The 12,653-nt window shown below is 40.9% G+C and overlaps 1 protein-coding gene across 16 annotated transcripts in view; it reads left to right on the top strand.

Moving 5' to 3' along the window:
- Positions 1 to 12,653, top strand: part of AFG2A (AAA ATPase AFG2A) — a 307,467-nt gene that overhangs the window by 89,366 nt on the left and 205,448 nt on the right. For all 16 annotated transcript variants that reach the window (XM_051819827.3, XM_002717260.6, XM_070047622.2 and 13 more), the window contains one exon: positions 6,680 to 6,759. In XM_051819827.3, the coding sequence (XP_051675787.3) occupies positions 6,680 to 6,759 (80 nt within the window). The remainder of the gene's footprint in view (positions 1 to 6,679; positions 6,760 to 12,653) is intronic.

Genomic DNA, 12,653 nt, shown 5'->3' with positions numbered 1-12,653 from the left:
TATTTATTTTAAAGAGTTCTACAGAGTGAGAAGGAAAGGCAGAGAGAAAGAGGTCTTCCATCTGCTGGTTCACTCCCCAATTGGCTGCAATAGCTAGAGCTGCACTGATCAAAGCCAGGAGCCAGGAGCTTCTTCTGGGTCTCCCACATGGTTGCAGGGGCCCAAGGACTTAGGCCATCTTGTACTGCTTTCCCAGGCCATTGCAGGAAACGGGATCAGCAGTGGGGGAGCCGGAACTTGAATTGGTGCCCACATGGGATCCCGGCACTGCAGGCGGCGGCTTTACACTGTGCCAGCCCCCCCCCCCACTGTAATTTTTACAAAGATCTATTTTCAATTTACTTAATGACTGTAAAGTTACTGCTACACTAAGTAAAATTTCAAATACTATGAAGGAAAAAAAACCACTGTTAAAAAAACACTGTTTCTCAATGGGAAGAGACAAGGGCTATAAACAGTCATCAACTCTCAAAATGTCTATTTCACTCCAATGCATTATATTTCAGGTACTCTTGTTACCTAGGATCAGGGAAAACATAGGATATCTGTATTTTGAGGATGGATATTCCACTAAGTATAATGGGTTCCAGTTATATCCATCTTGTTGCAAAAGACAGGATTTCGTTTTTATTTTCTTTTCTTTTGTTTCCTTTCTTTTCTTTTTTTTTTTTTTTTTACAGTCAGATAGTACTGCATAGTTTATATATCCACTGTAATTTCTTTATCCAGTGAGCAGTTGATGGGCATCTGGGTTGATTCCATATCTTAGCTATTGTAAATTGTGCTGCAGTGAACATGAGGGTACAAGTAACTCTTTCATATGCTGATTTCTTTTGGTTTCATTTGGGTAAATTCCCGGAAGTGGGATGGCTGGATCAGATGGTAGGTTTATATTCAGATTTCTGAGGTATCTGCATACTATCTTCCACAGTGGCTGTGCCAGTTTACATTACCACCAGCAGCGGGTTAGGATTCCTTTTTCCCCACATCCTCGCCAGCATTTGTTTGTTGAATTCTGTGTGAGAGCCTTTCTAACTGGGGTGAGGTGAAACCTCACTGTGGTTTTGATTTACATTTCCCTGATGGCTAGTGATCCTGAGCATTTTTTCAAGTCTGTTGGCCATAGTGATCCTGAGCATTTTTTCAAGTCTGTTGACCATTTGAATTTCATCTCTTGAAAAATGCCTGTTTAAATCCTCTGCCCATTTCTTAACTGCATTGTTTGTTTTGTTGAATTTCTTAAGCTCCTACAGATTCTGGCTGTTAACCCTTTATCAATTTTGTAGTCTGCAAATATTTTCTCCCATTCTGTTGGTTGCCTCTTCACTTTGCTGAGTATTTCTTTTGTACTGCAGAAGCTTCTCAGCTTGATGTAATGCCATTTGTCAATTTTGGCTGTTTTCCTGTGCTTCTGGGGTCTTTTCCAAGAAGTCTTTCCACTATGTCACCGAAGTTTTAAAGTCATGCCTTTAAAACCAATATCTGATTGATAATGCTACTTACTTTCTCTCTCTCTTTCTCTCTCTCTCTCTGTCTTTCTCTCTCTCTCTCTCAAATACACACTTTTAATTTTTTTTAGATTTATTTATTTATTTGAAAGGCAGAGTTACAGAGAGTTAGAAGTGGTGGCAGGGGGGTCTTCTATTTGCTAGTTCATTCCCCAAATAGCCAGAACATCTGGAGGTGGGCCAATCTGAAGCTAGGAGCCTGGAGCTTCTTCCATGTCTCCCATGTGGGTACAGGAGCCCAAGGACTTGAACCATCTTCCAGTGCCTTCCCAGGCTGTAGCAGAGAGCTGGATTAGAAGTGGAGCAGCCGAGAATCTCTAACTGGTGCTCATATGGGATGCCGACTGCAGATGGCAGCTTTACTCGCTGTGTCACAATGCTGGCCCCTACTTTTTTAATTTTTAATTTGAGAGTTTTCACTCATTTTAAAAGAATTTTTAATAACTATGTAAAAATTGTATATATTTATGGGCTAACCTGTGATGTTTTGATACATTTACACATTGTATAATGTCCAGTCAGGATAAATATATGTCTCTTCAAGCATTTAACATTTCTGAATTGTGAAGACATTTGAAATGCTGTCTTTTAGTTTTTCTTTTTAATATAGAACTGTATCGGGGCTGGCACTGTGGCGCTGTAGCTTAATCTACCACCTATGGTGCCAACATCCCATATGGGTGCCAGTTCTTGTCCCAGCTGCCCCTCTTCCAGTCCAGCTCTCTGCTATGGCCTGAGAAAGCAGTGGAAGATGGACCAAGGTTCCTGGAACCCTGAACTCCAAAGCCAGGAGCCAGGAGCTTCTTCCGGGTCTCCCACATGGGTGCAGGGGCCCAAGGACTTGGGCCATCTTCTACTGCTTTCCCAGGCCGTAGCAGAGAGCTGGGTCAGAAGTGGAACAGCCAGGTCTCAAACTGGCATCCATATGGGATGCCAGTGCTTCAGGCCAGGGTGTTAACCCACTGCGCCACTGTGCCACAGCGCCAGCCCCTATTGATCTATTTTTTTACTCCTTTTCATTAATATCTGCTTTATCTGATGATAGCATGGCTACCCCTGCTCTCTGTGGTTTTATTTACATGGAATATTTTATTCCATCCTTTTATGTTCAGTCCTTGTGTGTCCTTGGAGTTGAAGTTTCTTGTAAGCAGCATACAGTTGGCTGTTGTTTTTGTATCTATTGTATCACTGGGTATTTTAATTGCAGAATGTAATATTTTACATTTAAGGAAATTACTAATAGCTTTGCATTACAATATTCTGGCTGTCAAATTTTTTCTGTCAGTACCTGAGATTCATCCCAGTCCCTCTGGCATGTGAGGTTTCTGCTGAGAAGTCTGCAGTCGTGTGAGTGGATATGCCTTTGTTTCTTGTTTGCCTATTTTTTCTTGTATCTTTGTGAATCCTTTCTTTATTTTAACCATAGTTTGATTATAATGTCTTGGCATGTTTCTTTGAGTTTTGACCTATACCTGTATAGTCTTGTTTTTCTCTTGGTTTATGAAGTTTCTTAGGTGTTGGTGTTGTGGCACAGCAGGGTAAGCTACATCTTGCAACACCAGCAACTCACATTGGAATGCCAGTTCTTGTCCCAGATGTCCGATCTTGCTGATGCACTTGGGAAGGCAGCAGAAGATAGCCCAAGTATTTAGGCTGGAAGGAGAAGATGGCCCAAGTATTTGGGCTCCCAATTATCCCTGTGGAGACCAGGATGGAGTTCCTGGGTCCTGACTTCAGCCTGGCTCATCCTTATTGTAGCCATGTGGGGAGTGAACCAGCAGACAAAAGCTCACGCTCTTTCTCCTCCCCTGTTCTCCTTTCAGGCATTCTACCTTTCCAGTGAATTTTTTTTAGAAGTTTCCTTTTTTTATCTTTAATATGCTTTCTACTCTTTGGTTTTCTTTAGTTGCTCTTTAACCTCACTAATTAGATATTTATTCTTTTCATTCTTTCTAATATTATATTAAGTTTTCTTTGTTTCTCTTGATTCTTTTTTCTCCTCCCACTGTGTATTTTCAAATAGCCTGTCTTGAGGTCACTGATTCTTTTTTTTATCAAAATGTATTTATTTATTTTTTATTTGACAGGTAGAGTTATAGACAGTGAGAGAGAGACATAGAGAAAGGTCTTCCTTCCATTGGTTCACTCCCCAAATGGCCGCTATGGCTGGCACTGCGCCGATACAAAGCCAGGAGCTTCTTCCTGGTCTCCCATGCGAGTGCAGGGGCCCAAGCACAGTGCAGGGGCCATCTTTCACTGCCCTCCTGGGCCACAGCAGAGAGCTGCACTGGAAGAGGAGCAACCGGGACTAGAACCCGGCGCCCATATGGGATGCCGGCACCACAGGTGGAGGATTAGCCAAGTAAGCCACGCCGCCAGCCCTAGAGGTCACTGATTCTTTTGTTTATTGATGTCTTCCGTCAGATTCAGAATTTCTTTTATGATTTTGTTGTTGTTAACTGCCATATCACTGTCAAGTCTATCTGTCAAGATATTAAATCATCTCTGTGTTCTCTTGAAGCTTATTGAGTTTCCTTAAAACAACAATTTTGAAATCTTCAAGCATTTGAGAATTTCAATTCCTAGATGGTTGGTTTCTGGCACTTTATTTTGTTTATTAGATGTTAGCCTAGTTCTCTGGAAGTTCATGGTGCTTGTTGTTATATGACATCATCTTTGCATTGAAAGATTAGTAGTAGTAATCTCCCTTTGTTTGTGGCTGGGCTTCCTATAATTCCAGGCAGTCTGTTTATTTTTCTGAGCCTGTGGAAACCTTTGTTATTTGAACACCAGATGGTGCACTAAGTTAAGTTTTATCATAGGTCCACTATTGATATCTTTTCACTGTTTCAGTCCTAAAATATACCCTATTTTGTCCCAGATTTGCTGTTTCCTTTTTATAAACAGTGAGCTGGGGAATTGTCTAAAAAGGAGCAATCTATCCCTAAAAGCCTCTTTTTGCACCTGAGGTAGGCCCAGACATGCCTACCTACACCTGTGGCCCTTAACGTCACAATGCAAATCACATCCTAAGCCCACCATCCACCCAGGCCCAATGCAGTCTGGGAGTAGGACCAAAGCCCACTTTGCTTTGGTATGTTGGCTGCTAAGGTAGACTCAAGTGTGTGAGGCTGTTCCTGCCAGCTACCAGTGATGCTAGGTGGTACATAAGACTGATCATCTGGGGCCACAGAACACTACTTGGTACTGAAGCAAATCCAGAGTCTCTGTAGACATTGGACTGGAGACAGGGACTTTTAATATCTGCTCAGTGTTGCATTTTTACTAGCTTTGCTCTGAGTCCCAGTATAATCCTGTGGTTCCATACTTTCCGCTCTGAGTTGGAGGGAGGAGGAGTAGTAGATGCAGCCCTTCAGCTGCACTGTCACTATGGGTCACACATGGTACTCAGAGTCACCAAGCGCCATAGTTGTGGGGGCACATGATAGGTCCATGGGATACATGCTAGAAGAATTCTGTCACCCTAGGTGCAAGTCTCCTCTATACTGGGGTAGTGTAGAGGCTCTGTCCGTAGGCACTGGCTAAGAATTAGGGGTGGTTAGGTTCTGTCAGCTGTTCAAGTCTTGGGCTTAATTGCTTGTTGCTCCCTCAATTTTTAATATATCTCTCTCTGCTGATATACTTGGAACCATGAAAGGGTGACACCTACAACTCATTCTTTCCTGTGTATTTCAGTGTGGCTTTGCTTTTTAATTATACCAAAATCCCATGCACTGTGGTGGTCTCTTAATGGATTTGTGGTTCTTGTGAAAGTTACTTGGTGTCTCTAGGAAGATGGTCACTGGGTCATCTCACTTAGCTGCCATCTCATTCCACCTCTCACACGTTCATACTGAGGAAGTTAACAACTTGTAATCCATGCATGCAGGGACCCTGTATATTCTGGTAGCAAAGGAAGGAACACCACAATGAGATGGATGATTCCCTATTAGGGATTGGAATACTTTACCATAAGAAAAAAAATTAAGTTACTTTTTTCCTGTAGATGATATTGGGGCCAGTGTTGTGGTATAGCAGGTAAAACTGCTGCCTACAGCACTGACATCCTATATGGATGATGACTCAAGTCCTGGCTGATCATCTTTGATCCAGCTCTCTGCTAATAGCCTGGGGAAAGCTGCCCAAGTGCTTGTGCCCCTGCACACACATGGGAGGCCGAAAATGAACCTTGGGCTTCACTTTGGCCTGGCCCAGTCTTGGCTGTTGTGGCTGTCTGGGGAGTCAACCAGTGGATGGAAGATCTCTCTGTCTCCTCTCTCTCTGACTTTCAAATAAACAGTTAAACATTTTTAAATATAGACATGAATTGTATAATAATGACACTATGATAAAAAGCAGTGTTTATTCATGTTAATGATTTGATAATTCTGCATGTTTATGTTCATACTGCCTGTGGCCAAAAATTGAGGGCCTAGATTATATAGGTAACACACATTTGGATTTTTTTTCTGCCTATGCTGCCTTTTCCCAGCTTATCCGTATGTCACTCCCAAGGTTCTCTGGCCTATCTCTGATGTTGGTTGGCTTCTGCTGTAGTCAGCTTGTGTTCCTCCAAGGTTTGATGGTTTGTCTTGTCCTGGCTTTACATCAAATATTACTTACCCATACAGTTTTGAAGAAACGAATACAGCTTGTGGCTTTGGGTCTGTGGGTGTACATGGCGGATTTTACATGTTTATATTGTTTCATTTATAAACATGTGTATGATAATTAACCTCTGATTTCTTAAGCTCTTACTGTGTTCCAGGCTCTTTGCTAGTACTTTGTGTCCTTTTTTTATTCAAGTCTCAGTCTTCCAAGGTAGCCATATATTATCTCCTTTTTGTAGATTTGGGAATTAAGATTTAGGAAAATAAAATTACCTACTGATGGAAACAGAACTATTCAGTATTAGAGCTGGAATTTTACCTGAGTTTTTTTGATTGCTTTAATCAACTGCCTCCTATATACGTGAATACATGTGTTAGTCTTGTTATCGTATGGACCTTTAAAAAAAGAGTTCTGTGTCAGTTGGAAGGTCACAAAGTGATAGGGCTGATTTATTTGTAAGTAATAACCTAGATTTGGTTCCAAATACTGTTTTTTTTAACTCAAAAGTATGGAATTTTCTATAATTTGATCTTTAGCTAATGCGTCACTCTTTCCACCAGATCTTCCGAAAAGCAAGAGCAGTGGCTCCTTCCATTATTTTCTTTGATGAACTTGATGCCTTGGCAGTTGAAAGGGGCAGGTAAGAAATATTTAGCTGTGCTACTAAATTAATAGCAGTTATAGATTAAATAACATTTTATACAAATTTTATCTATACATTTGTGTAAAAGAAACATTTTTCAATTCATGTAACTTTTTTTGCTCATTACATTTTTCATGATATCATTTTATAATACTTTTATTTGCAAGGTTAAAAAAACCCTAATATCCATTTGGGACATTTGAGTTCATTTAAATATCTTAGTGTCTACAGAGATCACTTTAGTATGGCTATCAGAATTAGGCATTACACACATATACTGACCAACAAAAAATTGAACAAAGCTGGATTAAGCATAGTTACTTCATATAGTAAAACACAAATTGTAATAAAACTCATCACATAGTTTTTTAGAATTTTCTGGAGTAAACTATGCTTCCTAAAATATAATCAGATAGACGTTAGTATTAATAATTTTGTTGCCAAATCTCATGCAATAGAAAGGATTATCTATATGTTGTTCCAAATAGATAAATGTATATATTTTAGAACTCTTTACAAACATAATGTCTTTTCCCTACAAATGTTTAAAGCTTGTTTAAGTCATATGTACTGGAAGTATTTCATGTGGGATAATATTAATTAATGGTTTTTTGGTATGGCTTCTAATTCATATACTGACTACAAAATTTTGGTGGTGGTAATTATAGTGAAAGCAGCAGCAGATTTGAAGCCCCTGTACTAAATGTGATGAGAAGCGTTACTATTGTTTTCCTTCCTAGATAGTACTGCCTTAGCAGATGAGAGTGTACATTGTCACTAGTATGCTGCCATTGGGAGTTAGAATGTACTGCTTTCTACTGCTACCTCTTGATATTACATAAACACCTGCCAGTCTTTCTGTTTATGAGTTGAAGTATCCAAGCCTTCGTTACTTTCAAGTATGAGATGGCACAAAGGTTTGCAAATAGCTCAAGTTCACCTTAACTATAAGAGAAGCAAAAGAAGAGATTTGCCAAAATAATATGACCAGCCACCACATTTATGGGACATCAGAGACATCAGATTTTGGACACAAAAAGGAACAGGGTGGGATCCATTGTTAAATATGAACCAGGTGGAAGGTAGAATCCTCTTAGGTGGCAGAGTTCTCATAAAATCTTTCTAAAATAAGATGGTTTAGAAACCAGACAAGGTACTTCAGAAATCTCGCTTTTTTAGGCAGTTTGGCTCAATAGCAGTTTGCAGAAATATTAGAGTTGCTAGATTCTGTTTAAGATTTATTTATTTCAAAGAGTGACAGAGATCTTTCATCTACTGTTCTACTTCCCAAATGACTGTAGCACCCAGGGCCTGGGCCAAGCTGAAGCCAGGAAGCAGGAACTCCATTCTGGGTTCCCACGTGGTTGGCAGGGGCTCGAGTACTTGTGCCATCTTCTGCTGCCTTCCCAGGTGCATTAGAATAAAGCTGACTGGGAAGTGGAGCAGCCAGAACACAAGCTAGTAATTCAGAATCGGATGCTGGTGTTACAAGCAGTAGCTTGTCCTGCTGCTCCAGGATGCTAGCTCCAAAGATGCTGTTGTTTGCAGCTTCTAGATAACAGTTCTTTTAGTAGTTTTCCATCAAATAGAACTTTTCAAGGAACATCTTTGTGTATTGTGTGCCTCCTTCTCTCAGGGCTTATCCAAATCAAATATAAATAAATGGTATTCTGCTTCCTTTGTATAGAAAAGTTCTGGTAATAACTTACAAAGTTAGTTGGTATTCCAGAAAACAAAGAATAAATTGATGACAGAGTATACTACTCATAGGACTGAAGTAGTTTTTCTTGAACTTTATTTTCAGAGGCTTATATAGTTTTATTTTATAACTGTAAGAATCTTAATAGAATGCTGCTCTTTCTGTACCAGACCACTGAATTTGAAAATGAAAATAAAAGCTCTTTGTTTTGTTTTGTTTTGTTTTTGTTTTGTCTTTTGGCTATTTGAGTTGAACATAATTTCTAGAAATTGGAGAAACAGGGCTGATGTTACGGTGTAGTGGGTAAATCTGTTGCCTGCAATAATGGTATCCCAAATGGGTGCCAGTTCGAGTCCTGGCTGCTCTACTTCCTTCCACTTCCATCCCCAGCTCCCTGCATAAGCCATTATCTGCTGCCACCCAGCTTGCACACTAACAGAAAGCCAGGTCAGAAATGGAGGAACCAGGCACTCTGACATGATACAAGTATTCCAGCTGGTTTCCTAATCACTGCGCCAAACGCCTACACCCGTAATTTAATGTTTCTATTCTTACTGCTTTATCTTATTTGTTTGAAAGGCTGAAAGACAGACAGACAGGTAGACTCAGAGATCTACTCCCCAAACGCCTGCAACAGGTGAGGCTGGGTCCGGTTGAGTAACTTAATCCAGATCTCCCACGTGGGTGCCAGGGACCTAACTCCTGGAGCCATCTGTGCTGCCTCCCTGAGTCATGCACATCAGCATGAAACTGCACTTGAGACCAGACCTGAGACTCAGATATAGGAGCTGTGATATGGAATGCAGGTGTCCTAAGAGGCATCTTGAGTGCTAGGCCAAATGCCTGCCCCCACATTATTACTTTATGTACCCTTATTGAAGAACAAACAGTTTTAAGATATGAAATGGGGAGCCAGCCTTGTATCATAGCAATTACAGCCACCACCTGAGATGCCAGTATCCTATAAGGGCACTGGATCGTGTCCCTACTGCTGCACTTCTGATCCAGCTCCCTGCTAATGGCCTAGAAAAAGCAGCAGAAGATGGCCCAAGTGTTTGGCCCCTGCCACCCACGTGGAAGACTTGGCTGAAGCTCCAAGCTCCTGGCTTTGGCCTGGCCCAGTATTGGTCCTTAAAGCTGTCTGGGGAATAAACCAGCAAATGGAAGATCTCTCTCTCTCTCTCTCTCTGTCTTTCAAATAAATAAATGATTTTTTAAAAAATAATGAATTGGTACTGAGAAATCACCATTTGCAAGACACAACTTGATTTCAAAAACTTAAACTATGAAAAAAATTTTTAATCTTAGAAGACAGCTTTGTTACTTAGGCAAAAAAAAATCTATTTTATAATGCTAATGCTATAAATATTTTGAGAGACCAACATTATGTTGCATCAGGTTATGTGACCACTTGAGATGCTGACATCCCATTTGAGTACCGGTTTGTGTCCCCGCTGTTCCAATTCTGATCCAGCTCCCCTGCTAACGCACTTAGGAAAGTAGAGGAAAATTGCCTGAGTTTTGGGGCCTCTGCCCACCCTGGTGGGAGACCCAGATGGAGTTCCTGGCTTGGGCTTGGCCCAGCCTTGGCCCTTAATGGCCCTTAGGTTGTTTTTGGGAGTAAACCCACAGATGGGATGTCCCTCCCTCTCTTTAACTCTGCATTTCAAATAAATAAATAATTTTAAAAAACTAAAATGTTTTTGAGATTTTATGAAAAGAATATAAAAACATTAAGTATATGAAAAAACATTAAGTACTCAGTTTAAAGCTGACTGGTATCTTCTGAGATACTAGTGAATTTGTGATATTAATAACTGCATTCTTTTTATAGCTGTTTCTGAGCTTAATAGTCTAGATTAAGTTTCCATTTGGAGTGGTTGGGCAAAAAAATTAAGAAATTCTAGCCAGCATTCGTTGAAAATGAAGATTACAGGTTCAACAGCATTCCACAGTGAGCTCTGAGCTTTAAAATCGTGATCAGGAAATGGAGTAGCCTCTTTTCCAACATACTCACATTTCAGATTTCAGATTCATTCTGGGAGTTCATAATGATAAGCACTGTCGAGGAAATTTTCATAGGCTTTTTTTTTCTCTAAGTGACACTTTTCAAGAAGGGTTATAAATTTTTTAAATGATTTTTATGGCAGTTTTTCAATTTTCAGAAATCAAAATTTTTTAGGTGAGAATGCTTAGAAGTCATCGAGTATAACCTTCTGTGTTTCAGAATGTGAAGTCCCTGGAATTTAAGAGAAGAGGCACAAAACTGCCTTGTGACCTAGATAAGGTGGAACCCATGTCTTTTGACTTAATGCGCTTTGAACTGTTTTATCACTGCCTCCTAAATTATCAGGATTTAGAACAGAAAAAATAAGTTTATTTCAGGGTAAAAATTCTCATGTACCCCAATATAAAGAGTTTGTTTTTAGAAACCCTAATATTAACCCCTTATTAGTTACAAGTATTTTTTTTTTTTTTTTTTGACAGGCAGAGTGGACAGTGAGAGAGAGAGACAGAGAGAGAAAGGTCTTCCTTTGCCGTTGGTTCACCCTCCAATGGCCGCCACGGCCGGCGCGCTGCGGCCGGCGCACCGCACCGATCCGATGGCAGGAGCCAGGAGCCAGGTGCTTTTCCTGGTCTCCCATGGGGTGCAGGGCCCAAGCACCTGGGCCATCCTCCACTGCACTCCCTGGCCACAGCAGAGGGCTGGCCTGGAAGAGGGGCAGCCGGGACAGAATCCGGTGCCCCGACCGGGACTAGAACCCGGTGTGCCGGCGCCGCTAGGCGGAGGATTAGCCTAGTGAGCCGCGGCGCCGGCCAGTTACAAGTATTTTTAGCTAGTAGTATTTTGTATGTCTAAGTTAAAAGTTGCTAAATTCAGTGGGTATTTCCTGGAACAAGCTTTTCCCCAATACTTGCCTCATATAGGGCCTGCTGTTGTAGCATAGCTAGTTAAGCCACTGCTTGGGACAAAGCATCTGATATCAGAGACATCCAATATCAGAACGCTGGTTTGAGTTCCCTGCTAATGTGCCTGTAAAGGCGGTAGAAGATGGCTCAAGGACTTCCCCCGCCACCCACATAGGAAACACAGATGGAGTTCCTGTCTCATGGCTTCAGCCTTACCTAGCCATTTGAGCAGTGAACCAGTGGGTGGAAGATGTTTCTCTCTCTCTCTTTCTCTCTCCCTCTTTTTTCCCCCTCCCTCCATCTCTCTGTCTCTTTGTGTCAATCAGCCTTTAAAATAAATAAAAGAAATCATATATATATATATATATTTTTTTTTTTTTGACAGGCAGAGTGGACAGTGAGAGAGAGAGACAGAGAGAAAGGTCTTCCTTTGCCATTGGTTCACCCTCCAATAGCCGCTGTGGCCGGCGCACCACACTGATCCGAAGGCAGGAGCCAGGTGCTTCTCCTGGTCTCCCATGGGGTGCAGGGCTCAAGCACTTGGGCCATCCTCCACTGCACTTCCTGGCCACAGCAGAGAGCTGGCCTGGAAGAGGGGCAACCGGGACAGAATCCGGTGCCGTGACCGGGACTAGAACCCAGTGTGCTGGCGCCGCAAGGCGGAGGATTAGCCTATTGAGCCACGGCGCCAGCCAAGAAATCATATTTTAAAAAATAAGTAAGCAAATACTAAGGAAAACAGAGCAAAAGACAGAATAAAAATGTAATACAAATTTTTTCTGATAATTTTATACAGTTTAGTAGTGTTCTAATGAATATTCTTTGGTTTATTTATTGTGACTAAGTACAATAGGATACATAAAATGTATGAATTTTTGTAATGGTACGTCCTGTTGAACTTTTTACTTGGAATTAGGAAATTAATTTTAAATTGGTGTTTTAGGACACACAGATACTTATTGTAGTTACCTTAGCTTTAAAATGAAACTTTACCTACATTTTACATGCACTGTGAAAGTTTCGTAGGTAATGATTTTTTTCCAAGTGCTATATGTTTACCTAGCTTTCTTTAGGTATTTTTTGGGTCTCTTCCAAGCCTAAGGATTGACTCTGGAGATATGAATACATGGATGTGCAGAAAATGAGACATAGGTGCCCATGAGGTCAAACTTTTTCTGACTCTTTAAATGTGTACTAAAATAAATTATAAAAATTAAAAATGCATGCATAAGGGTCCGGAGCTGTGTTGCAGGAGGTTAATCCTCTGCCTGTGGCGCTGGTA

This window comes from Oryctolagus cuniculus, chromosome 8 (genome assembly GCF_051225735.1).
Source record: "Oryctolagus cuniculus isolate XC-2025 breed Fujian yellow rabbit chromosome 8, ASM5122573v1, whole genome shotgun sequence".
Lineage (NCBI taxonomy): Eukaryota > Metazoa > Chordata > Mammalia > Lagomorpha > Leporidae > Oryctolagus > Oryctolagus cuniculus.
The sequence above is the reverse complement of the archived record's forward strand: the minus strand, read 5'-3'. Positions and strand labels throughout refer to the sequence as shown.